Below are 26030 nucleotides of genomic sequence, written 5' to 3'. Positions count from 1 at the left end.
TGAGAAGACGATGTAGCCCAGTGGGCTCACTTATTAGTGGGATGCAAATTTTTATGTTCCTATCCAGGAACTAAAAGACTATTCTGCCAACTGAAGGCAGAAGTTCATTTTTCCACAGACCACTAGGAAGGATGGTCTAGACAGACATGCAATAAGTTTATTGTCAGTACTCTTCAATCTGACCCTCTGAGAATCCCTCCTCAAGAGGATAATTAATTCTGCATCTGCAATAATTCAGGCCAGATCATTCCTTTAATAGGAATTAAACTGCTGCTGCTGCTGCTGCTGCTGCTGCTGCTATGATACTGGATATGTTTTCCCTATGGAGAGAAATATCAGATAGCGTTTCCTAATCTCTATTTTTCCTACTTTGATATTGCATGTTCTTAAGATTTGGACATCTAATCACAGTATTCAGCATAGGATAGCTTAAAGTACAGTATATCCTTTCTTTGTTTAGCACTTGCAAAGACCAATTCCTTGAAGGATGATGATCTTTCAACCCTTCAAATTCCTCTGAAGACAACTGACTTTAAATTGACTTTATTCTTATGGATACCAGGATATGTGCAATAGATGAATAATCAGCCAAATAAGGCAGATAGTAAGACAAACAATAAGGCAATAAACAACATGGTCATAATTGCCACCAAACAGTAACAACGGGATTACTTTAATTATAATATTTAGGCAAATGGAGAAAGTTTTACCTGGTGTTAAAATTATTGCAAAACTAATGTCAGTTGTACTTGGAAAAAGACAATAATCCAGCATTGGATTTTTTTTTTAAAGGTCCTTTATCTTATGACTGCATAAACCATTTCCCATAAGAAGGTTTATTTTTATTTTTGCACCTTCGGGTCAGTCTTGATTCCTAGCAACTGCCTGGACAAATCCCTGTAGTTTTCTTGGCAAGATTTTGGAAATTGTTTGCCATTGCCTGTTTCCTAGGGTTCACAGAGAGCAACTGGCCCAAGGCTACACAGCTGGCTTGGTGCCTAAGGCAGGACTAGAACTCATAGTTTCCTAGTTTCTAGCCGGATGCCTTAACCGCTACACCAAACTGGCTCTCTGTAACAAGGGTATGCAGAGCTAAACCTCCACTGAAGTTCTTAAAGCAAGATAAAGAGAGACCTGTTTCAAATAATTGGATACCAAATTCTTTTAGGCTTATATGGGGGCAAGGAGGACATCCAAATCAATGCAATATGATTCATTCTGCTTAAATGACAGGTGCATTTGGCAAAGTTGAATCTTCCAGGTCATCTTAAAGAACAGTCATATACACTGTACAGCACATCGTGATAATCTAACTGGGGCATTAGTGGAGTATAGATTCCCAATACCAAGCTTCTCCACCCAGTCCAGAAATGGCTGTAGCTGGACCTCATGTGACAAAGACGAATTAAGTTGACTGTAAACACTAGAATCAGAAAATCAACACACTAGAATAAACCATTTAGTTCAGTGAATACAACCTTCCTGCTCAGTATAAGAGTTCAAAGTGAAGTATCTGGAAAATGGCTATCTAGCCCCCACCTGAATACATCTAATGAAGGGGAACCCAACATGTCATTAGGTCACACTGTAGAACTCCTCTAACTATTCAGCAGTTTTTTGTAACATTCAGTCTTATACATTTACCAAGGCATTATATAAAATCATGAACAAATCGTTTAACACTGAATGGTGAGTTCTCTTATTTCTTGTAATAATACTTCTTTCCTTTTGCTATCCATCAATATTCTGCGAAAATGATGTATATTATTTTACACCTCTGATTTTGGGAACAAGGGAAACTGTTTTACGGGTTCAAAGTTCTCATCGTTGTAATGAGATTGGAATAAAAATATAATCTCTGAAAAGTTTACTCTCCTGTACTATCAAACTACAAGTTAGCAGGCAAGGCAGATAATCATAGGACAAAAAACTCATCAGGTGTGTCAAATCCCTAATATTCAAAAACCATGTGGGGAAAGCAGCACATGCTGACTTAAGCACTAAAGTATGGATGCTTTAATTAATCCAGGGTGAATTTAATTGCTTTAGTTAAGTGGAAATTGGGTTAAAAATGATGCAGAGCATGCTGGGGTGTGTTAAAAAACATGACATACGAGTTGGATGAATCAATAAATTAAAAGTGCACAGATGTTTTAATTAAACCCAGAGAAGTTAACGAAGATCACCAGAGACTTTTAAGCCTATGATTAATTCAATTCATTTTAAATACCTGTAGAGATATTAGGATGCCTCTATTTTGAGAGTTATAAAAATTCTCAATCAATAAGCACTTAAACTTCCCTGATTTTTTTTTTTTTTTAATGGCAAAAGGTGGTTCATTGAGTATAAGACCTGCCAGTGTAGGCAGGACATAAGTAAGCGCTATGACAGACAAATTTGGACAAATCAGTTGCCTAGAATGATATCAACCAAGAAGAGAAGTAGTGATTATTACTATGTCTACTATTCCTGAATGCTTATCAGTTTCTGTTTGGTTTGCTTAGATCAAAATGTAATACAGAATCTGGCATTTTCTTATGGATGATGGTTGCTCAGGTAGCAAAGTGAAAGCCTTTCTTTTTATTAACTATTATATGTCAGTTATGATTGAGTTATAACCTTAAGATATCTGTAATCTTTTTCTCCAACAAAATGAACCATATGATGTGAAAATTATCATGAAACATTAAGTAATAGAGAATGTAAACTTCCAGAATGTACTGGAAATAAGGCTTCTATACAGTTGTTTTTAGTAAGTCACAGTTTAGAGGTGAGTCATTAGTGAGATGCACTGGTTAAAAAGATTAATGTGGTTTCATTATTATAAGTATCAAAATAATTAAAGTAACAATACTAGGAGTTTGCAAAACACTGAAATTTTTCAAACATGAAATGCCCAGACATTCCAGTTTGGCCCAGACATTCCAGTTTGATACAAGCTATTCTGATTTTAGTAGAAGTGTTCTGATGCTGTTCTGACTATTCCAAATGGGACTGTTTCAAGTTCAGGATGCTTCCAGAATAGTCAAAGCAGCTAGTTTGGAATTAAACCGTTTTAAATTTGAAACATTTTGCTCACCTGAACAGTGAAGATTTTGATCACTTGACTGAATATTGTATTCAGTTCAGCACCCTAATGTAAGGAAACCACTGACTTCACTATGACAACCTATGCCTATACATGGCAATGAAGATGGTGAATGGGCTCTCTTTCTGGCCTAAAAAAACCCAGGAAGTCCCACTACTTTTCCTCTACATAGCTGATCAACTGAAAAATGGAGAAAATATTGCTGTTGCCACATTGTTAACAGTGGAGGATTATTTCTCTGGATAGGTTAGTTGGGAGGTATGTATATGTCAGTTGGCTATTCATTTATTTATTTATTTATTTAAAATTTGGTCACTGCCCATCTCACTAGGAAGTGACTCTGGGAGATTTACAGTAAAAACTGCCCAGAGTTTACATATGCGCAATGGTGTCCATGGGGGGAGACGAAGGAGTGCAGGCTGATGAAGTGACCTATTCCTTTTGTATATTCCATGTGATGTTGCACATAAGTACAAAAGTGTGTGTGTGTGTGTGTGTGTGGGAGCTTCCAGTTCAATGCTGATTTCATCATGTTAACAAAAGCACTAAGCTCTTAAGGACACCACTTTATGCATATGTGGGACAGGGACACAGAGTCAAAGAATGGATGAATACCTGTTTCTGCTCATCATCAGCCTTGCCCTTCAATTCAGGCTCCGAAAGGATCAACAGGATCCAATGCACTATAATATTTAGGAAACTGGCTTCTACTGTGCATGACCATATTGGACACAGACATAATAGAGAAGCAGAGCTGCATGTTATCAGTATATAGATGAAATTTTCCTCCAAATCTTCTAGTTTCCCAGCAATATTGGAGAAAAATGCTGCCTTAACTGCCAAAAGGCCAAGAAATAGTCTCCTTATACCTCTTTTAAAAACTGAACCTGTAGATAAGAATTGGAACCATTGCAGCATAGCATGTCCTACTCTAACCTGCAAGATCCAACCCAGAAGATATTATGACTGATGGTGCTGAAAGAATAATGAGAGAGAACAGAGCTGTAGTCTCACAGTCCCTCTCACAATAAAATGTATCCATTAGGGTGACCGAATCCAGAGCAGAATAGATCCAGATAATCATGGTTGTCCAAATGTGTCAATATTTTGCCTTTGCCACCCTCTCAAGTACCTTATCCCAAAATAGATATTTGGATGATAAATAAACCCAGGAAAAATGAATTAGGAGCAATCACATGTCAGTTTTTTAAAGGACAGTGGAGTTACTCAGTCATCTACTCAGTCATCCAATAATATATTAACTAATAATTTGGCCAAAAACCTCCCCCCACTAGCTTTGATGAGCATGTGACTGCCTGCATTTTTATGAGAGCCTTATCAATATCCTCAAGCTGCATGAACAAACATTGATTCCACAAACTGAATAAGACATAGTAGTGGGAATCACAATAAGATTTGTTGTAGACAAACACTCTGGTTTCTCTTCAGATTGTATAAATGTTTCACCTTTTACAAATCTAGGTCATACAACATGTTAATAAGGAATAATTTATAGGAACTGAGCTGCCAATCTGATTCTTTTTCCTGTGTCTGATTTTTTTTCTCTCCCTCTTTTTCTTTTTTTGATAGTTTAGCCCAGAAATTACAACTTTCTTTGCACAATTCCCCAGAAAAACAGAACTCCAGCATTGGCCATATGACATTCAGAAGGCTGTAAAGCAGCACAGTAGAACTTTCTTTGGATCTCATTATACTGTATTCAATTTAAATGAAGATGATGGAAATTAAGGTTAATGTTTTCACGGTGCTTTGTGTTTGCTTGAGTTAGAAGGGGCAAACTCAACATGCAACAAATAGAGGAAGCACCTAAATTCCCTTATGAGGATCACCTGATCATGCAATGGATGGTTAAGCAGTCATTTTAAAGAGAAAGATTATGATAGGTATATAAGGTGATTCTCCTTTCCTGAATTTTAATTTAAATGCTTTTAATCCTTTCAAAAGAGGGAAGACAATCTTGCTTCTTTTGAAGAGAAAGACTATTAACTAGTTCAAATCATCATCATCATCATCATCATCATCATCATCATCATCATCCCATTCAGAGTTGTTGGAAGGATTACTGAGATAATGTATGTGAAGAGCTTGGAAGACTTACAGTAGTTGAAGAGCTACAATAAATAATAATAATAATAACAACAACAACTATGAAAAAATATTCCTATGATTTAGAATAAAATACATAATAAGTAGCATTTGAAAACCAAGTTAATCACTACCTTTTGCACAATCTGCTCCATGGTAGCCAGGAAAACAATGACAGATTCCAGACACACATTCACCATTCCCATGACAATTGCGTGGACAGTCCTGTACAGAATCTGAAAGAGAGATATCACTGATCTGTCAGTTATTTCTTTTTCTACAGTTAAAATTGTTTTTAACGTTCATGCATTTAATGAAATTTCAACATCTGAACTTCACTTCACAATAATTAGAAATTGCCTGAACAAAGAAGAAAATGTTAACACTTCTTAACAGTACATTTTCTAAATATTACAGAAGACTTTGTCCATTTTCTCTTTCTTTGGTTGAGTTGCTATTTCCTCTGGAAAAAAAAGAATTTACTGCACTTGAATGCATTTAGCAGCCCTATTTTCCATATGAGGAAATGGAGAGGCAGAGAGGTCCCCTCTGTCATATAATGAGTCCAAATTGCACATTCACAGCTAGGGGTCTCTTGTACTAATGATTAGAATGAGCCATTGTATTTTGGTAATCGACTGCAATTGTGTATTATGACTCAGAAGGGAGGGTCCTATATGGTGTGATTTCTTTTTATATTGTATGTAGTTTTTCTGTGTAGTAATTATTATAGCCAGACAATAGTTCTGCATGAACAAAACATGCTAATGTGGCAGTCTTTTAACATGTTTTCCATAATGTAATGTGATATATCTCCAGTGTGGCTGGAAAGAACAACCATCCTGCAGCATCAAGCTGTGTTATTAATACCTTTGCTTTATTTTGTATGTGCATCCTCAGTGAGGATACATGTAGCAAAGAAAATCAATATGCTGAGAAAAGACAGAGAGCTACAGTATAAGCAATCATGTAGCTTTGACATCCCCTTAAAACCTGAAAAGGAACAGAAATCTGTTGGAGTGCTAATGCCTCCTTTTAAGCATAGCTGGTGTGTCAAACCTTATGTCTCAGACATAACAGAAGTGTCCAGTGATTTCTTTCTGAGAAAACTGAGCCCAGGTTGAATACCGGCACCTCTGAAATCTCTCACTACTCAAAAATAACTTTTGTGATTTACTGTTATGACAGAGTGTGTTTCCCAGACAGCTTACCTTCTCTTATAAAAAAAAATGAATACTTTCCATCACCTGTCTGTTTTGCACAGATCTGGCCCTCTACTATGAAAAAAGAGTTTCTACGCCCTCCCTCCCACCCCCCGGTATTGTCAGGCTTCTCTCAAACAAATAGGCAACAAACCACATGATTAGACTTCCAAGGACACAAACGTTCTCATAAGTACGTTTATTGCACAAAAGCTAACGAAGGTATTCTGTAAGAATTCCAGTGACTGTTGTACTGCAAACTCTATTTATAGTGAATATATAGAGAATATATATATATTCTCCTGCCAACTTGGTGTTGTGGGCTTGAGACCAGGCTCTTTTGGGAAGGAGCAAAAAAGAAAAAAGAAAGAAAAGTGAAAAAAAAGAACTTTTTAAAGAAAAAAAAGTACTATTTTCATATACTGAAATTATGTACTTTAGGAATGTATATCTGTATGTCTGTATGCATATGCAATTTATATATTGGTGTAGAAGGAAAAGAATACCACAGTTATTGCTCAGGGTGTCCCACAATAATTATCAGGATTTTTAAACATTCCTGATAATAACAGTGGCAGGAAAAAACTTTTAAGTTTATTAATTTATAAAACTAATTATAAACATTTTCTAGTTCTCACGCACATAAAACAATATTTCTATATATATTTTTTATGGGTGTTTAGCCCAAGAATAACATCTTTTGACATTTGTTCTTTTATTTAATATTGCTCAGTATTTCAGTTCTCTCAATATGGCTTGATGGTGAAGGTAATGGATATGTGTCAAAGAACCTCTGAACTGAATAAAATACTGTACTTTTCTTCCCTTTTCAGGCAATTACTATCATTGCACCATCAAGAAGTCTACCCAACTATTATACCTATTACTTTGGACTTTCTCATAAACTGTAACTCTGCTCCTAGCAACACTTTCCAACAAAACTGCAAGGAAGAAAATGTTGCAAGCTTACAATTTTGCATTTCTAGCAGACTGCTGATTCTCTGAATATCTGAGGTTGCTGTGACAAGGGCTGGATTGTATGTATTTCAAACATAAGTTTTACGTGGGTATGCATTTCTTATGTTATCCTACCTCTTCATTATCCTAACTCAAGGTAGACTTACACTAATGCAGGATTCAAAATGTCAAAACTCTATGAATTGCTAGCAACACATTCTCTGGTTAATGCTATAAAGATTCCTTGTGGATATTGCCAATATTAAAGAATATAAATGCTGAAGAAGAACATCTGCAGTACCACACAATATTGGCCAGAGATGATCAGAGCTGAAGTCCAGCTAGAGGTTAGAAAAAATTGCTACATCTCCTTGAAAAGAAGTTAAGACCCACCAAGGTTGAATAAGATATGTTTGAATAGTAGCCCACATAATTCAGTCAATCTTTTACAGCCAAAAGTAATTAGAGTGCACAGCCAAGGCATACTTACCCAAGATAACGGTACTGAAAGAAACCACTTCTTTATCCTTGCCATCATTGTAAAAGGCAAGGTGCCACAGCCCCACATCCAGGTATTGAACGAATACAGCTTCATTCTGAACCAGGGTCTGGATACTTCGACGCTCACGAGGAGATTCTACAACACTCCATTTCTCTTTCCCATCTAAACGTTCCATAAAATCATACTATAGGATAGAAGAAAAGGAAAAACACATCATGTAGTTATATTGCAGAAAGCATGACACAAATGTATTAGAATGCTATAGGCGGTGGAAAAATATGATGCTTAAATCACATTTGCATTTTCAGTAAAGTAAATCTTATTACATAGCATAATAGACTAATCCAGCCCCTCACTTTTATTGTCCAAGTTTGCCCTCCTTCTGATGCAATAAGGAAATTGGGGGAAAAATAAAAACAAAACATTTAGGCAGATGAAATGGGACAACATTTAGAGGTTGTATACTCTTAAAAAAATCTCTGTATGTTGGCCAAATTTACAAAATTTAACCTCTGGGCCTATGTTCCAATTCATAAGTGTATGCTTCTCACAATGCTGAGAATGCCAAGCAATGTGGAATCTAAACCATAATCCTCATGCAATAGTTTCCCAGCAGCAAATACAGTGAAATATACACAATACTCCAGAAGGTGCAGAGTGGTGAATGCAAAATATACATTACAGTTCCTGCATGCTGAAGCTGATCTGGATAAGCAAGGAGAGGCCTTTTCTTTTTTGTTAGAGTAGATGACATTGCTGAAGGACTAAAACTTCACAGGGTTTAAATCCAGTAAGTTCAAAGCTGTTGGTCCCTCTCCCACTCCTACCCTTATTGTCCAAAGGTCTACCATTAGCTACTGTCAGCGAAACAGAGCAGAGGAAATATCTCCCTCCACCAATGAAGGCAAGCAAGGAAGACATATCTGCCCAAATCTGCTCCAACAACTAGTTGTGCAAATTCAGACTATATGCCCAGTCACTGATTAAAAATGCACCATAAATGTAAAGAGAGATTTACTAAAAGAACAACAGGCATTATTGCATTAACAAAGCATAGCCTGTTTTCTGAAAAGCAAAGATCTCTTATTTTTGTGGCACTTAATCTCATATATTTTCTTAACTATATATGATTACTAAATATATAGTGCTTAGTTTTAAGCCTAAATCTAAGGTCTCCATGCTGATTTATATAGCTAATATAATGTGATTAAATAGTCAGTTGTGTTAAGTATGAAGATCAAGCAAGATTCTTATGGGAAAAAAAAAAAAAACAATTCCAGCCAATTCAGTCCAACTGAAAGATTTGCATATGCACATTTACACTTAAAAAATGACAGGTTTTTCTGCCATCTGGCCAGTAATTATTTTCCCAATTTATCTGTCCTATTAAACTAAGAACAATTTTAAATGTGGATGACTTTGAGTGAATGCTAATAAGAAATGAGGAATAACTTAAAATTCTGAGAGAAATGGATATACATATTTGTATTCCTTTGTAAGAAAAAAAAGAAAAAAAAAGGAAAAAAAGATGATAAATCTGGCTGATAACACCAAAAACACAAACAACCAAATTTTAATTAGTTACTGCATATACTTCTTGTCACAGTAAGTGACAAGAAGTTACCTTGCCTTCACACTGCACTTCTTTCCTATTGTAGTTAAGTTCTCAAGAGAGAAAATTATTTATTTATTTGTTTATTTATTTATATTTCAAATTTGTTACCACCCATCTCCCAGAATCCTGCAATCATGCAAACAGTCTGAAATCTTTGGATTTCTGGTGGACTGAAGAACTCTCAGCTCCACAATAAGTGAAGCTGATGACTGTGGCGGAATGAAGTACTGGCAAGTAAACCAGCTCTTCAATCATTCCTCTGGACAAGGAGAGGACTTGAGATCACCCACAAATGCTCCAGGCAGCTGCTCCTCACAAGGAGACCACAAAATACTGGTCTCTGGCAGGTTTAGAGCTCTTAGAGATGAAAGAATAACCATCTTGCTCAAACTATGATTGGCATCTTTGAAAGGACAGTAAGTTTGCATATTTCCTTTTTTACCACTTTCAGAAATTGCTTGCTAACAGTTTTTTGGTTATTAGGAACCTTTGGATTGGCAAGTTTTATAGCACCAGGTGAGTTTCCTCCAATCCTTAGTGAAAGAAATTTTAACTACAAGTTTAAGAACTTTTTTTTTTTTTGGAATAATCGGCAAAAGGGTAATTAAAACTTTGATTTTAGAAAGTTACAAACAGACTAAAGATCCAGATAAATTTGAAATAAGACCTTGGAATTAAATATAAAGAACTTCTCCCATGGGAAAATGCTTTTGTTTTGAATTTTTTTTAAAAAAAAATAGTAAGATAAGACTTTAAAAACTGAACACTGCAGGGAACTAGAGGGAACTAAAGATTACAATTAAAGGAGAAGAACACTCAAACTTGACTTACAAATACAGAATGAAGCAAAATATTTTAACAATGGACATATTGAAGGATATTTTTGAACAATGGACCCAGAAGTTAATTTTAAAAGTGTCTGCTTCTATTGATAGACTGTCTAAATGATGTTAGGGAAGAGAAACAAGTTCTACCTGACAAGATCTAGACTGACTTGAAAGTAGATTTAAAAATGACAGGCTAGAAGAATGTTACGGAAGAAGATGCTACACTGGACATACAAAAGAAACTGGCTGATGTCTTAATAATTAAAAGGGATATACAAACAACAAACCAAGAGAGTGACCTGGATAATTTTCCTATATTGGATTTACAAAAGGCTTGTTAACGTTTTGACAAATTTTGTGAGGAGGGACAAAGAAAAAAATGAAAAGAAGATCTAGGACATTATTTGATGGGATTAAAGATCAAGATTGTTAGAAGCAAAAGGAAGGAATATAAATCTGGTTCATTCGATCAAGGTTAAAATAGAGATGTTGTTATCTCTGGTAACCCTTAATGGACTTTTGCTAACATCAGGACTGAAATGATGAGGCTTTATGGATTTGTTTATAGATAAGAGATGGAATATGAGAAGAAGAGATCATTTGTTATATTTTAGGAGAAGGTGATAAATTACTAAAATTGTTTATACTTGTGGTGATGAAGGTGGGAAGTCATTTTTTATATATATATTTCTTTTTCTTTACTATATTCTTATTTTTTCTTTCTTTTCTATTTCTCTTTCTATTTTTTCCCTTTTTTTCTCTTTCTTCTCTGCACCTTCCATTTTTTATTCTTTCTTTTAGTTTGTATTAGTTTTTTACTATTGTAATTATAAACTTTAATAAAATTACTATATATATACTTTATACTATATAGTACTTTATACTATAAATACTATATATACTATATATATACTTTATACTATATATATACTTTATACTATATATAATTACTATATATATATACAGTGGTACCTCGGGATATGAACTTAATCCGTTCCGTGACTCTGGGCGTATCCCGAGTTGGTCGTAACCCGAAGGAAATTTCCCCATAGCGTTCAATGTAAATCCGGTTAATCCGTTCCGCCCTCCGAATTTGGTCGCAACCCGAGGCAAATTTCCCCATAGGGTTCAATGTAAATCTGGTTAATCCGTTCCGCCCTCCGCCCGAATTTGGTCGCAACCCGAGGCAATTTCCCATAAGGTTCAATGTAATTACCGTTAATCCGTTCTGGCGTCCACAGACCACACGTCGGGCGGGAAAGCGGCCGGGCGCGGCATGGTGCGGCGCGAAAATGGCCGGGTGCGGCGCAGCGCAGCGCAGCGTGGCACGAAAACGGCCCGGCGTGGCGCGAAAACGGCCCAGCGCGGCGCGGTGCGGCGCGAAAACAGCCCGGCGCGGCGTGAAAACGGCCGCAGACCACGCGGCAGGGCCGGAAAAACAGCCGCGGACCACGTGGCACGGGCGGAAAAATGGTCGCGGACCATGTGGCACAGGCAGAAAATGGCCGTGGACCACGTGGCACGGGCGGAAAATGGCCACGGACCACGTGTCACGGTGGAAAATGTCCGCCGATCCGGTTCGTACCCCGAGGCGGAGTTCGCAAACCGAGGTAAATTTTTGGGGCCGGAGCTGGTCGTAACCCGAAAAATTCGCAAGCAGAGGCGTTCGTATCCCGAGGTACCACTGTATATCTGAAATTTTCATGCAAAATTTATTTGAGAATATGGAAATACAATTTTTTAGGACCATCTGATTAAGAATACATTTTTATCACCCCCTCCCCCAAAAGTCAGTGAAATTTTACAAAACTTGAATTGTGAAATTAAGAAAGGTTTGCAACAGTAATATTAAAAAATTCACTCTGAAAAAATAATTGATAAGCTATTTTTCTAACTGCAGAAAGAGATAGATAATGTATAAAAGATAAAGTATGCTCAACAAAGTTAACCCAATGATACTGATATCATGATTTTAGCATGAACAAATCAAAAGCCCTTAAAAGGAAGCCATTCACTTCTTAAGGGACAATTGCCTGGAATCTTTAATATGTCCCAGTCCCACAACTGTTGGCTTGCTAAGTAAATTCTATTAAGTGTTTACTTTTTTACAATATGGGAAATAAAATTAATAAATTAATCTGTAAAAATGCTTTCAATGCCATCAATAAACCCAGTTATTAGGGATTTTCTATCTCAAATCATTAGCTGTAATATTTTAAAAAAAATAGTTGGGAACCCTGGCAATACAGCAGTAACCTCACTGACTGATCTCCTCAAATATACAGGATAATTGAGTCCTAACTCAACTCAAGTCCAACAGACACTGAGACACTATAGAAAGGCAGCATTTGCCTAATGATGTTGGTGCATGTCACTTGTCATTTTTTGCCATTACTACTTTTCACTAACTTGAGAAATCTCTTTCAGATAGACTGCAGGTGGGTTTTTCATTACCCAAAGCTCTTCTGTTCAAAAGCCTATTTAGTGAAAAAACCTGCTAGCGGAAAAAATGCATTCCAGTCTAGGCATGAAGGCATTTTTACAGGAAGCGAATATAGAGCAATAGAGCATAATATGGCCTTTCCCCACCTCACTGAGAATGGAACATGCCCACATCATACCTGCATGATTAGGTTTTGTGATAGAGTAGTAGAGTTTACTTACTTCACATACAACTTAATATATATACACAAATGTATGCTATTCATAAAAAGCACACAATCTTTTCTTAGTATATCAGGGCTTTAATCCAGCAACAAATGTTATTTAAATGTATCTGTCAGGAGGAGGAGGAGGTTAAAGACACAGACGTTCACCTTTTGTAAAATCTCTTGACTGGGATAACACTTTTGGAGGAACCCCCCCCCCCAAGTTTATTGCTCTTTGGAAGGTTTGTATACTGAGGGTCAACATGGAACAGTGTAGCAATAAAACTTGACATTTTTCACTGGCAACATGCTGCTCTGCTTGGATTGTGTTGGCAGACTCTCCTGCTCTTCTGCGTATGATACTGATTCTCTCTCTCGGACAGCAGGCCGGCTCAGCAGTTGGCCAGATCGAAGGAAGAACACGCAGAGGTGCTAAAATGATTTGGAGCGTCTGGAGCTGCAGGGACCTGGTCTTAACCCATGGCAGCAACTGTGACCAAGAAGATGCAGGAAGCTTTCACTGCACTTTCAACTAAACCGCTGCTAAAAAGACAACTCATTAGAGCTGACTTATTGAAAAAGACTGCTTAATTCATGTGTGCATAGAACCCCATGAACAAGAGAACTGCTGACAGAATGCCCTGTGCATTTTTATCCTTTTCATGCTGTGATATCTAATCCGCAGCTTTTATTTCTTATTATTACCAATAGGCAATAGGCAACTGGATGGATAGCAGACATGGAGAGTGAAGGGGTTGACTTAAATGGAAGATAAACAATCTCCGAATCACAAACAATCCCAAACTGGGGGTGGGAACCTTGCAATCTAGAATGAGATAATGGAGGCTGTTGATCCTGCTCACTATTAAGAATTGGAAATATAAATTCATACATCTTTTACCTGCATTAAATGTGATGACAATTTGAAGGAGAGGTATCAGCTCTTTTTGAAAATAAGTATTTCTCTTCAAATTATACTACTACCCTTATTAATATGTTCCAGTTCTCAGACATTTTTATGCAGTTGTGGTGATCAAAATGGCACACTGAAATATCACAATGAATAACAAAGCTTAAGCTTTAAAAAAAAAATGATATATCAAAATGGCTCCCTACCCATTAAATCTATGACGCTGAATGAGATGGAGAAAAAATGGTTTCTTTTCCTCCACAAAGTGGAAAATACACAGTGAGAAAGAGTCAGTTTTAAACTGAACACAGAACTGTATGTAAATCCTGCAGATGTGACCTCATCCCATTTTACAGGTGATGAAACTCATAAATCAGAGGTTTGGCGTAAGGTGCAACGGGTTCAAGAGACATTATTTGCATAGGTCAGTGAGAAGTCACCCCTTTTATTTTATGTGCCTCAATGGAAAATTGTTGGGGAATTTCATCTGGGAGGAATTTTAGGTCAGCTGGACCTCTCAGACTAATCTGTGGATCAGAACCCTTGAGACTGTGTATTTTCTGAATTTTGCAATGTAATTCTCAGCTCAAAAATAATGTAAAGATGAAAGTTTCATGCAAAAATATAAATTGGGAAAGAGGGATATATTAGGGAACATGTGTACCAGAATAAATGCAAATTTACAGATTTAACTGTTTCTCCACTCATCCATGGTAAATAAATGTACCAGGCCTTACTTTTATTTGTCATACTTTGTTTTTAATAATGCTTAATACTTGATAACAGTAAAGTTAATAATGTGTTGGATGCTTTCTCTGCCTCTTAATGGATCTCAACCTTCTACCACTTTCTGAATCCACCTTGAACAATACAGGGCCACATCAGTTCAAGAATGGTTCTATCTTTTGTTCTGTAGCTTATTTTTCTGGTATGAAAAAAAAGACAGAAGCATAAAAAAAAACACTATAGATGGTTACCAACAGAAAATCCCCAGAGTTAGTATTTTCAGAAAGGAAAATCATTCTTCATGGTTTGGTTGGTAGAGAAATTCTTAATAACTTTGTTTTACAGCAAAGTTACAAAGGGAAAACGAGATTTACATGCTGCTATATATTTGGTAAGCAGTTTACCATACAAACTGCTTTGCTTTGTTGATGAGCTACAAACACTGGAAGCAGCTTAGAGTCAGATCACTGGATTGGCTAACCCAGAATTGTTAATACTTAGTGGCAAAGACAATACATGGCCTCTAGTAAAAAACAAAACAAAAAACTTTATGGGGTGCCTGGAACCCTCATGCAAACTAGGTGTTCTGCAATTAAGCTCCAAACTCTCTTTCTACCTGTTACCAAATTATATGCTTTTTTGTATGTCTTCCTCAAGCATTATATTATTGAATGTGCCAGCTTATTGAATGTCTGTCTGTCTGTCTGTCTGTCTGTCTGTCTGTCTGTCTGTCTGTCTGTCTGTCTATCTATCTATCTATCTATCTATCTATCTATCTATCTATCTATCTATCTATCTATCTATCTATCTATCTATCTATCTTTCATTCCTGCAATGTACTAAGTGGAAATATTTGAACTTTCAATTGCTTTATTTATTGTAGGGAAGGAGAATAACAATATCAAAAAGTAAGGATGAGCTGACTTTTTTTATCGCTTGAGGTGATATATGAACTTTAGCTAATGAATTCAATCAAAAGGTGTTTTGTCTTTATTGTTAAAGTAAACCAGTCACAGACAGAAATCCAAGGTCTGATTCTGCTTCACCACCTGGGTGGATGGCTCATTACTTCGCATTTTTCTGCTCTATTGAACTTCTGATAAAATGCACTTTTTTAATGAACTGCTTTTACAAAATGTTCTTGTTGAAAATGTCACTTTTTCCCTAAAGCCAGGCATAGAAGGATAAAACTCTGAGATGTGGACCACACAGTGAAAGACTATAACTTCATCTCTGCAAATCAGAAAGAAACTGCATGCTCTATTGACATGGAGAAGAAATATTTGAATATATTGCAAATCAATTCTTACATCTTAATTTCAAAAAGAAAATTCTTTCAAATCTGACTTTTTGGGGGTTGACTTTACTTTTTCTTTATCTGAGTTCCTACAATTTTTCAGTAAACGTATATCTATAACCAGAAATCACATGCTAGAAACAAAATGTTAAGCGTTCTTGTAAACAAAGATATGAAATTACATATGAAGTTACAAGACAATGAAATTAGATCTGGTAATTGATTTAAATTGATGAAGTTTCATTTCCATTATTTTGGAAGGATTTTTTTTTTAACCTACCTATCTATCTATCTGTCTGTCCACCCAAATCAATCCATTGCAGGATGAAATCCTTTTTGTTAAAGTCTATGTTCCTTAATCTATGATGTGGTCCAGAATGGACTAGTAGGTACTGTCGATGGTTTTTTTTTTTTTTTGACATCCATATCTAGGGCTGACAGAATGTCTGGCCAAAAATCACCAACCAGCATGGAATTCCATCCCTAAGGGATAATTAGAACCTGGGTTTCCTTATTCCTACTCTAAGACCTTAACCTGAACACCACAGTGTGAGGTCTTTCACAATCCCAACCAAAATACATAGACAAAAGAAAAAAAAAGTCACAAAGCACACACACATATTAGTTATATAAATGATTTAGTGTTTAAGAATGAGTTAAATCTTGTCCACATAGAATCATATTGATCTGTTTTTCTGTTGAAACATAAAGAATAACATAAATAATAAAGAGCCAGTTCAAAGGGTTTTTTCCATTCTAAGATTTTAAGTGATATTTTCTTTCCAACCAAGCAAGCTTACTCCAAGCTTGGTAAGTTCAAAGTTCTTTATAAATTGATGAAAGTTAAGTTTTCAGTATATAATTCAATATCACATCTTTAATGTGGTACTGACTTATGTTAAACCGTAAGTGTTTTTGTGTCATTAGACTTCCTTTCATCTAGCTTGTCGAAGGGGGGTTAGATAAGGTGGGTTATCACCTTTTCCAGAGGACATAAATAAGGGGACAGAGGCAGGGGGACAGATCCAGGGGACAGAGGCAGGGGGAGGAATAGGATAAGAGGGGAAAGAGGAGGGGGAGGGGGTATTCCTCTTTCCAGTAACCACTTCTATGACTGTTTAAATCACTGTCATATGTCTAGCACTCCTCATGAGCAGCTGCTGATACCATGGAAGCACGTACAATCAAACACAGAGTTTCTCAGACCCTGAGCTGAAGCTGCAAGCTCCATGTTTCTATTAAGGGATGAGTAGCTCATCCAGAAATTTCTGGGGTTTGCATTTTCTATATTTATGTCTTCATGCCACATTTAACGGGCTGTACTGCTATTTAATTTCTCTGGAGTTTTGAAATGTCAAACAGTAATTTATAAAAGTGAGGAATACAAGGTAGCATTTAAAGATAATTCATATTACTAACAGGCATCTCAAACTTTTAAAGATGCAGTAAAATATACTTTTCCTTTGAAGTACTGCAAGTCCCATGTAAACTTTTAAAAGGAATGAACAGAAGGAACATGAATTTTATCTTGTTTTTTGTTGCTTTCTTTGTGAAGGTATGAAATGTCTCTAAAGAATAGTTACAATTCTTGTTTTTGTTTAGTAAAGATATTTATCTCCTTTGAATATATCCTATTTTCTCTTTTGACAATACTCTTCATTCTTATGTTATACAAAAAGTTATAGGAACATTACTTCAAACTCAATTTCTTTTTCCTATCTAATTGACAACAACAACAAATATACTGTTTTAAATTTATAAATTTGCTCTCTTGTGATGCAGGACAGGTTTAGTCCCTCCATCTCCAATCTGATACCTTCCAGATGTGTTAGACTACTTCTCCCATGAGATGTAGGAATTCTGGAATGTGTAGTCTGATATTTCTGGAGCTACAAGGTTGATGGGAGGGGACTAGTTAAATTAAAGTAACAGTTACATTTCTAGGTTCTTTTAACTTCCTGCATATTAGTTGAAAATGGGAACGTAGCACACTCTTAAGGGAGCTTGTTCCTGTGAACAGCATGAATTTCTGCCAAGTATTTTTAAATGAGTCCATAATTTTATTTATAAACATCTGATCTGAAGGTTATATACTGAGCTGCCCATCAAGCAGTCATTTGACATTTAATGTGACAACCTAAACAAGTTTACTTTTAACACTTGTTTTGCATGATGGAAATTAAAACTTTGCCATATGATAAGAGATTGCATTAACAAGGCCAATGAATCTCAGTGTAATTTAGAGCTAAACTTATCTACTAAAATCTCAATATGTTTATAAAGCAAAGGAGCTCCACCCATTTTCCCATTAGCCTTTACTTGTAATTAGGATAATGGAAAGAGTAGATTACTTTGGCAAAGATGTAGTTTCATCTCCTCAGGTATGACATTACATAGGAAAGAGAGGATTAAGCACATTAGGTTGACTAGGCACTACTAATAGTATTTTTTATAAAGTTTTATCAGATTTTCTACTCTTTTCATTTGGATTATTTTGTTGAAGAACCTGTCTGTCTTTGCTTGGACATGAATGTACAATATAGCTGTAGTCTTCAGGCACCTGAAAATTCAACTAATTTTCAGTTCAGCAGACAAAAAGGGAAACAAGCTTAAGAGTAATTTACTGAAGTATGTTGGGTATCTTACCACAAGGGAGTATTATGATTCACAGAGCTATCAAACTTTTTTTTTCCCCTTGCTTTTAACATGTCATTCAAGGCAGCACTTCTGAAGGTTTGCTGTCCCTGGGATACAGCATTCCCTATCCACAGAACTGCTCCTAAACAGGCCCCCAGTTCCATCAGTTTGATTGACTAGGCACTTGAAATATTTGCTAAAGAGTTACACAGACAAGCTTGAAACTCATTGGGGCTTTCAGACAGGAACTGTGTCTTCATATCCTCAGGTTAATCATGTACCTAATTTTCTGATTATTGACTTGTTCCCACAAAGGATTTTAACTTGCTTTGGCTTATCAGCATTAATCAGTGATGAACTGTCAAGTGAAGCTTTGCACTCCTTTGGCTAATCAAACTTTTAAACTGCGGGAACATGGCATTTTCAATTTCAACTTTAGGACACTATCTAATGTCAGTTCCAGATTATTTATACAAATCTAGTAAGACATATAGAAAGCATTGAATGCTGCTTTTATTCTGGGGTAGAACAGACTGTTTGTTCCTAGCATCACATTAAATAATCGATAAATGCTGCCTAGTAGTGTTATCCTATTGTAAAGGTTTATAGCTGCTCAGAAAGCCAGTGCATAATTTCTGGTTATTGAAATAGGTGAAAATTACACTATTAACCAAAGCCAGGCTAAAAGAAAGATTGAATTTTTTGTTTGGGGAAAGCCAGGACTGGGGACTCCTGCAGAACAAAATTCTACTTAGGAGTAAACTTAAGCAGAGATGTGTGGACTGAAACACTGAATCAGTCAGGAATAAAATCATATCCCAGACAAAATTTGTGTTATGTGTTTTTTGTTTTTTAAGCAGGCTAACAGGATGGAACTGGGTCACTCTCTGGTAATTTTCTCTCCAAATTTAGAACATCCCGAAAAATTCTTAGATAAAAAGATACAGTAATCACAAAGCAATCTCCATTCTTCTTCATCATCTTCTTTTGGTCTACTAAGCATCATAGCACAATACCTGCACATGGGAAGGTGGAAGTCCTCTTCTTATATAGACAGCAAAAAGAGCATCCTTCCCCAAGGAGATGTTAAATTTCAGGAACTGTGGCTGTCCAATGTGGATTTGTGCCCGCCAGAATACTCCTTGTGGCACTTCTTGGGTGACCCTCCGTCCAACCTCTGCCTCTCCACTATCAATGCTGTTGTTTCTAGTAGCCCATGGTCCTGGAAGACAAGAGCCAATGAAATCACAGGAAGGTCAGAATCAAATAGATTATTTTTAGCATTCTTATTTAAGATGAAATTGGGTGGCAAGCCTATATGTCAATGCAAAATGTGTAGTAGTTGTCAAGACTAAATTTACCAACCTATGCTTTAAAAAAAATAATGAAAGCAAACTGCTTCTGGTAGAATTTTATCAATGTAAGAATGACAATCTTCTTCTTAAAAAGCTATAAACTTGTTCCCTAGGGCATTTAAAATCTTGCATACAGCTTCTCCCATTTTTATTTCCATTGCTGCTCTTTACTGATCAAACATAATAAGAGCGGAGAGTCAGCTAAGCACATTAAAAACTCCTTGCCCTCTTTTCAACATTCTAATGTGAATAGAATATGAAAATAAATCCACAAGGGGAAGTAAAGGAGTAATTTCAATGTAAATTCACTGACTGAAGACTTGTATTCATCCTGTGTCAAATACCAAGCAAGTGTGTAAGCAATCAAAATATAAAAAAAAAAATTATACAGATTAAGGAAAATACATTTAAAGATTGTTAAATTTTCTTCTACCAAATATAAGGGTAGGAAACTATATTGTTTATCATATAGCTGAAATCTTTTGGTTGATAGTGTTCTCTGGACAATGCCTTTGGATGGTATGTAGTATCATGAAAATTGTTGATGAACAATGGTATAGAAACATTAAAGCAAACACAGAACATCTGATACTTATATGTTAATGAATTCCTAGATTTTCTTTTTGTAAAGGCCAAATAGGATACCAGTAATAAAATACTACTTTATGTATTTGTGTGTAACTTTTACTTTCTGCCAATTTGTTTGACTGACTGACCTTGAATGATTATGTTGTGAAAAGAGTAGCAAGCAACTATGAAACCTGGACATTAAGCGTGAATGAGATAAAGAATAAACAATGAATCATGGATCTGTGGGTTGCTACTAAGGTGAAGAAGAACCAACCAATCAATCTTGGATCAAATAAAGAACGACTGCTCCTCTGCAATCAGCAGGCAAAAACTTACTTAGTTTGGGCATGTGATGCAAGTGGATAGGAAACAAGAAGACTTGGCAGGATTAAAGAACTAGTAGAGAAAGAAAACAGATCAGGTGGATGAATGGGATCAAAGAAATTACAGGACTGTCTTTGGAACGCTACAAGTTATTGCTGGATATATAGTCACAGGCACCCAACTCCAAGGTACCTAACCAACCTTGAGCTACAAGAAGCTGCGCCTACCAGATCCGTGAGTGCTATGTGCATCAGCTTTTCTATGCTTCCATTGCTAATCTCTTAGCTAATAGTCAGATGAAGATATCCAGATGCCTCAACAATGTGAGAGGAAGATCTCTTATTGTGGCCTGAGGACCATACCAAGAAACTATATGAAGGCCTATAGCTAGCAGCAATGAGGGCACAAGCCCACTCTGTCCTTTCTCATCCACACAAATACAATTCAGACACATTCCTGTTTGTTCTTTTACCTTGCATTCTCATCCCAGTCATTCCAATTCCCATTACTGCAGTGTACAAATATCGTGCATATTAATATGACTGTCCTTTGGGACCAAGATAAATGTAATATGATCTTATTTCTATTGGCCTCTTGAATAATGTATGCCTTGTAATACCGGTTTAATAATTTATGTGCCATATGTTAAACATACTTCAGTTCATTATTATTTTTATTATTTAATATTGCATATTCCAGATTTATGGAAGCTGCCCAGAACACATGATAGGAGACAAGTATATGCATACAATCAATCAATCAGATTTTAGAGCAGCTGAACCTTTTTCTTCATGAGTACATGAACTATCCAAAGAATTTAATGTCATTATAAGTAGATGCCGAAATAACTTACAAATGTTAGAAACAAGTCTCCAAATTAAGTTTCTGACTTTTATCATATCAAAGGGCAATGTCTATGGAGTCATTAATGGCCACTTAGCCTTCTAACCATCTAGAGCCCATAGCAAGTTGTCTGGTGATACCAAAATGGGTGTGGGCCAAACTTTTCAACTCATGTTTTGGCTTTGGGAAAGATATAAAGGTGAGATGAAGTCTTCAGAGGCAAATAGAGGTGTTGCTCATTAATACCAGATGTTAGTTAGCATTCATAATTACTTGAATACTAACTAACATTCATTGGAACAATATCTTTGATTCAAGCTTTTCAGGTCCTATAGACTCTATCTTCAGCATTGTCCTTGATACTGTTCCTAGTTCATTTTCCTAGCATTAGCCACTTTTAGAGTTTTAATTAGAATAAATTATGTATTTTACTATCAGTTTTCTTCAGTTTAAATGGTATAATTGCCTTAAAAATTATAAAATGGACAACTGTTTACCCTTCTGATGTGTACTGATGGGAATGTTTCTAAAAGTCTATACGAATGCTTAATTTGGATTAGGTCTTATACTGACATGATCATGAGTATGGTTTACATGTATTTTCATCCATATAAGAATACACATCAAATTAGTGCTGACATCTTAGGAAGTAAATCAATTTGCCCAAGTCTTTCATAATGTTTAGCAAAAATCATCTTTGATATACAACGCTTTTATAATTATCTGGCAAAGGAACTGTGAATAATCCAAGTACCAAAACATATTCTCTTCTTCCATTTTCTTTAAGTGCAATTATCATTGCCACAAGTTTTCAATTTTAAGTTCCAAATTGCTTGTGCTCTTGAGACTTATACTTGCATGCAATGAAAAGCCATTTAAACATACTCTAATGCCAAAAGCTTTATATGGCAAGAGAATGCTTTGGCTGAACACTGTTAATCTTTGAATAAGTTTTTAATAAGCTGTGTTTTTTAAATTTTCTAGGTTAATGGATCTTCAGTAATATCAGAGCACAAAAGAAAAGGGAGAGAAAAAACAGTAGAGCACATTGGCTACAAATGGAATAAATGGGATTAATGCTATGTCAAACAATATGCCTATGTAACTACTCCAGAAGTATCAAATACAGACTCAAAATGAAACAATGGACCTTTCTATTTATTGACTACTTTTCTCCTAAGCATCCACACTACCCTGTGTACATTGAGGAACCAAGCAATACAATCTGGCACCTTTAACATTACAGAGGTGCTAAATATAAAATAAAATTTTACATACATACATACATACATATATATATTCAGTATCAGCAGATCACTCAGTTCATATCAAGCTTATCATCTCAGTAAAAATAACAACTAATTTTCTATAATATGCCTTACTTGCTATGAAAGCTGCTATATTTAACTAATTAATTGGTTGAATTATCCAACTAATGAATTATTTATTTTATTAATCACATTTATACACCACCCATCTCACTGTATAAATGACTCTAAGTGACTCACAAATAAAAGATGATAAAAAAACCGTTAAAATATCTTAGAAAAATATACGAAGTCAAAAGATGGAGAGAGCATCTTCAAGCCACCAAGCACCCCCAGTGCTGTGAATTACCATTGGATTCCCAAGCAAGTTGGCAGAACCAGGTCTTAACACTTTTCCAGAAGGCCAGAAGAGTGGGGCCAATCTCACCTCATATTTATTTACATGAAATATTGGAGTTGTGCTGATCTAGCAAAATTTCAGGCTTTTGTAAACATTCTTCTCTTATCAGAAACTTCCTTGGTAAAATCAGGATAAATTGATAACTTAATTTGGCTGGAACCCCACTTTACTGATTCTTGGTGAAATATACATAAAATCTCATTTCTTGTGGTAACATGAAGGAACTTCACAATAGTGATATTGGAATGAGTTCCAGTTTTCGGTCTCATCAGAGGGATTTTAAATAAATGTCCAATCTCAACAGGAAAGTCCATTCCTAAAGAGAGGAGCTTTCTGAAAAAATCCTCCATAAATTCAGCCAGATTTGGTTGGCTTTGGGGGTTTTCAATACCAATCATGTGTAAATTTTTCCTATGCAGTTTTGATTCTAGATAAGTAATTTGTTTATCCAAAATATTATGACTGGCTTGCATTATGGCCTTGTGGGCATGTAATTGAATTTCATATCTAGCCATTTTTTCTTGCATCTGCTTTAGATCATTCTTAAGTTCAGCCAGATTTTGTTGACTTGGCTTCAGAACTTCCACCTGAGCCAGGATCTCTATTAACAAGTTACTAGAAGAATCCTCCTCTGCTATCTTTCCTGGCTCAGCAGATAGTGACATAGCAGGAATTAAACTAACTGTTGCCCATTTATATCTAGTTGCCATGCCAATAGTTCATTAAAAACAAGACAATATATAATTTTAAAAAATTAATTACCCAGTAACAAAGTCTTTATCCACAGAGTCTGATAATTCAGGAATTTGAAGGCCCTTTAATCAAGAAAGAAGTGATTCTACAGTGCCATCCCAAACTGGAAGTGCCCCTTGCTATATCCCCTTGCAAATCCTCCAACTCTATTGCCCACAAAATCCCCTGGAAGAGATTTGATAGTTGAAGGTATACTGTGGAGGTTTAGTTTCTTAGCCTGTCTCCATTTGTGCCTTGAAAAAATGGACTATGAGGACAGGCTCTTTTCTAGGGACTCAATAATTTACTATGAAATACTAACAATGCAAATCTCCCCTGCATATGAAAAGGGATTGGGCATTCCTTCCCCATTAATTAGGCTTGCTCATCCCATCTTGGTCACCCCCACAAAATCCACACACAGATGCAATGTTCAGATATTAAAATTTACTTCTCTTCTCCATATCCATTTCAGGATACGATCTGGGCAATACATGTTTAATTTTATCTGCATACCACTCATTCAAACATTATGTAGAAGCATGGACATCTGAAGTGGGATTTTTCAAACTTGGCAGGCCTGCTTTGGGATTGTTCCCTCTTGTCTGGTTGCTGGTCCCTGTGCCTGTTATGCAATGATGAATTAGCTGTGAACTTTATTCACATTTCAGGGGAATACTGACTTATCCACCTACAGGGTGGTCTTACCTTGGAACAAGAATTTATTTCACACACACCAAAACCACTTTCTTGCTGGGTCTTCAACAACACTTATCTTGTGGCTGCATCTGGGCTGCATAAATCCACTAAAAGGCACCAAGACAGGGGAAAAAATTGATTGGACAGAGCATCCAGAGAGTACAAGGACTGCCACAACATATGATCTGTATGGGGGATTGGTGCAACTTTTCCAACAGTTAAAGATGTTGGGTGGAAATAAAATTTCATTCTGGGAAAACATCAGTTGTTGCCTTGCAGTATTGTCTGGTAGAGTTATACAGACAGCAGCACTGCATAGCCCCATGCTGGGTGAACATTAAGGGTACACTGTGATAGTGGTGCAATTTATGCTGATATGGTTTCTACTCTGCTCCAAGGGGAAGGAACATATGGCAGAATTTTTTCAGAATTCAACCTCCTCTTTCCTGTTTAGCTATGTCTCCTTTTCTCTGAAGACTGAATGCCTGCACATTCCATGAGTACCTCAAGTTTCAGCAATGCTGACTACATCTTTCTGATTGTCATTCTTACCATTAGATTTGCCCATTTTATTCTCTCACTTATGGAGAACTGCTTCCTCTGTCAGCTGGTTTTACATTGGCTTGTTTGTTTGATCTAGTAAATGTTCAACCCTCTTTTTTTTTCCCAAGCAATGTTCATAAGCATGTACTTACTGCCGGTATGTATATGCCAGATTGCTTTCTGGCAGGAACACCAACATGCCCCCAAGCATTCAGGTAATGACTTTGATAATTCTATTCATTTTCTGCTTCTTAGGCACCAATAGTAGATGTCTTTTTTCTTCTTGGTTCTGTCATTACCCACTATCCAGGTAGAGAGATATATTAGGAATTCGCTAAAAACTAATCTGCCAAACTCCTGTTAGCTCTCTATCTTTCCTCACTCAGAGAACTTGTTTCAAGGAAACTGGCTGCTTTATATTCCTTCTATTTTCTCTGTAGCAGCCTCTGTTTGCTCAGCAGAAAGCAGTTACTTAATCACCCACAAAAGGTAATCAGCAATTCTCAAGATGTTCTTTGTTTCTTCCTCCTGTTGAACTCCTCTGCTAAATGCTTAGTAGCTCTTCCTATAATTGTGCTTATTCTCTGGAGGCTGACCACAAATATAATTTTTTTTTCATTCTCCCTCTCCCCCCTGTACACCCTCCTTATTAACAAATTGCTTTGTATACTTCATCAGTAGACATTTCTTTAAACAGGTATCCTAACATATTAAAAATGTGATGGGAAAAGCAACAGCTATATGCTGTATTTAAAATACAGTGATTAAAACAGTGTTCTAA

General features: G+C 36.2%; 1 protein-coding gene across 8 annotated transcripts in view; it reads right to left on the bottom strand.

The window, feature by feature from the left end:
• Nucleotides 1-26030, bottom strand: part of TENM2 (teneurin transmembrane protein 2) — a 586296-nt gene that overhangs the window by 154121 nt on the left and 406145 nt on the right. For all 8 annotated transcript variants that reach the window (XM_088133612.1, XM_088133610.1, XM_088133614.1 and 5 more), the window contains 3 exons: nucleotides 19532-19737; nucleotides 7844-8039; nucleotides 5329-5430 (listed from right to left, as the gene is read on the bottom strand). In XM_088133612.1, coding sequence (XP_087989738.1) covers nucleotides 5329-5430; nucleotides 7844-8039; nucleotides 19532-19737 — 504 coding nt within the window. The remainder of the gene's footprint in view (nucleotides 1-5328; nucleotides 5431-7843; nucleotides 8040-19531; nucleotides 19738-26030) is intronic.

This window comes from Python bivittatus, unplaced genomic scaffold, assembly GCF_059951505.1.
Source record: "Python bivittatus isolate LINGU-HERP-01145 unplaced genomic scaffold, Pbiv_v1 ctg000080_np1212, whole genome shotgun sequence".
In the NCBI taxonomy this organism is placed as follows: Eukaryota; Metazoa; Chordata; class Lepidosauria; order Squamata; family Pythonidae; genus Python; species Python bivittatus.
Note: the sequence above shows the minus strand (reverse complement) of the source record. Positions and strands in the feature narration are given on the sequence as shown.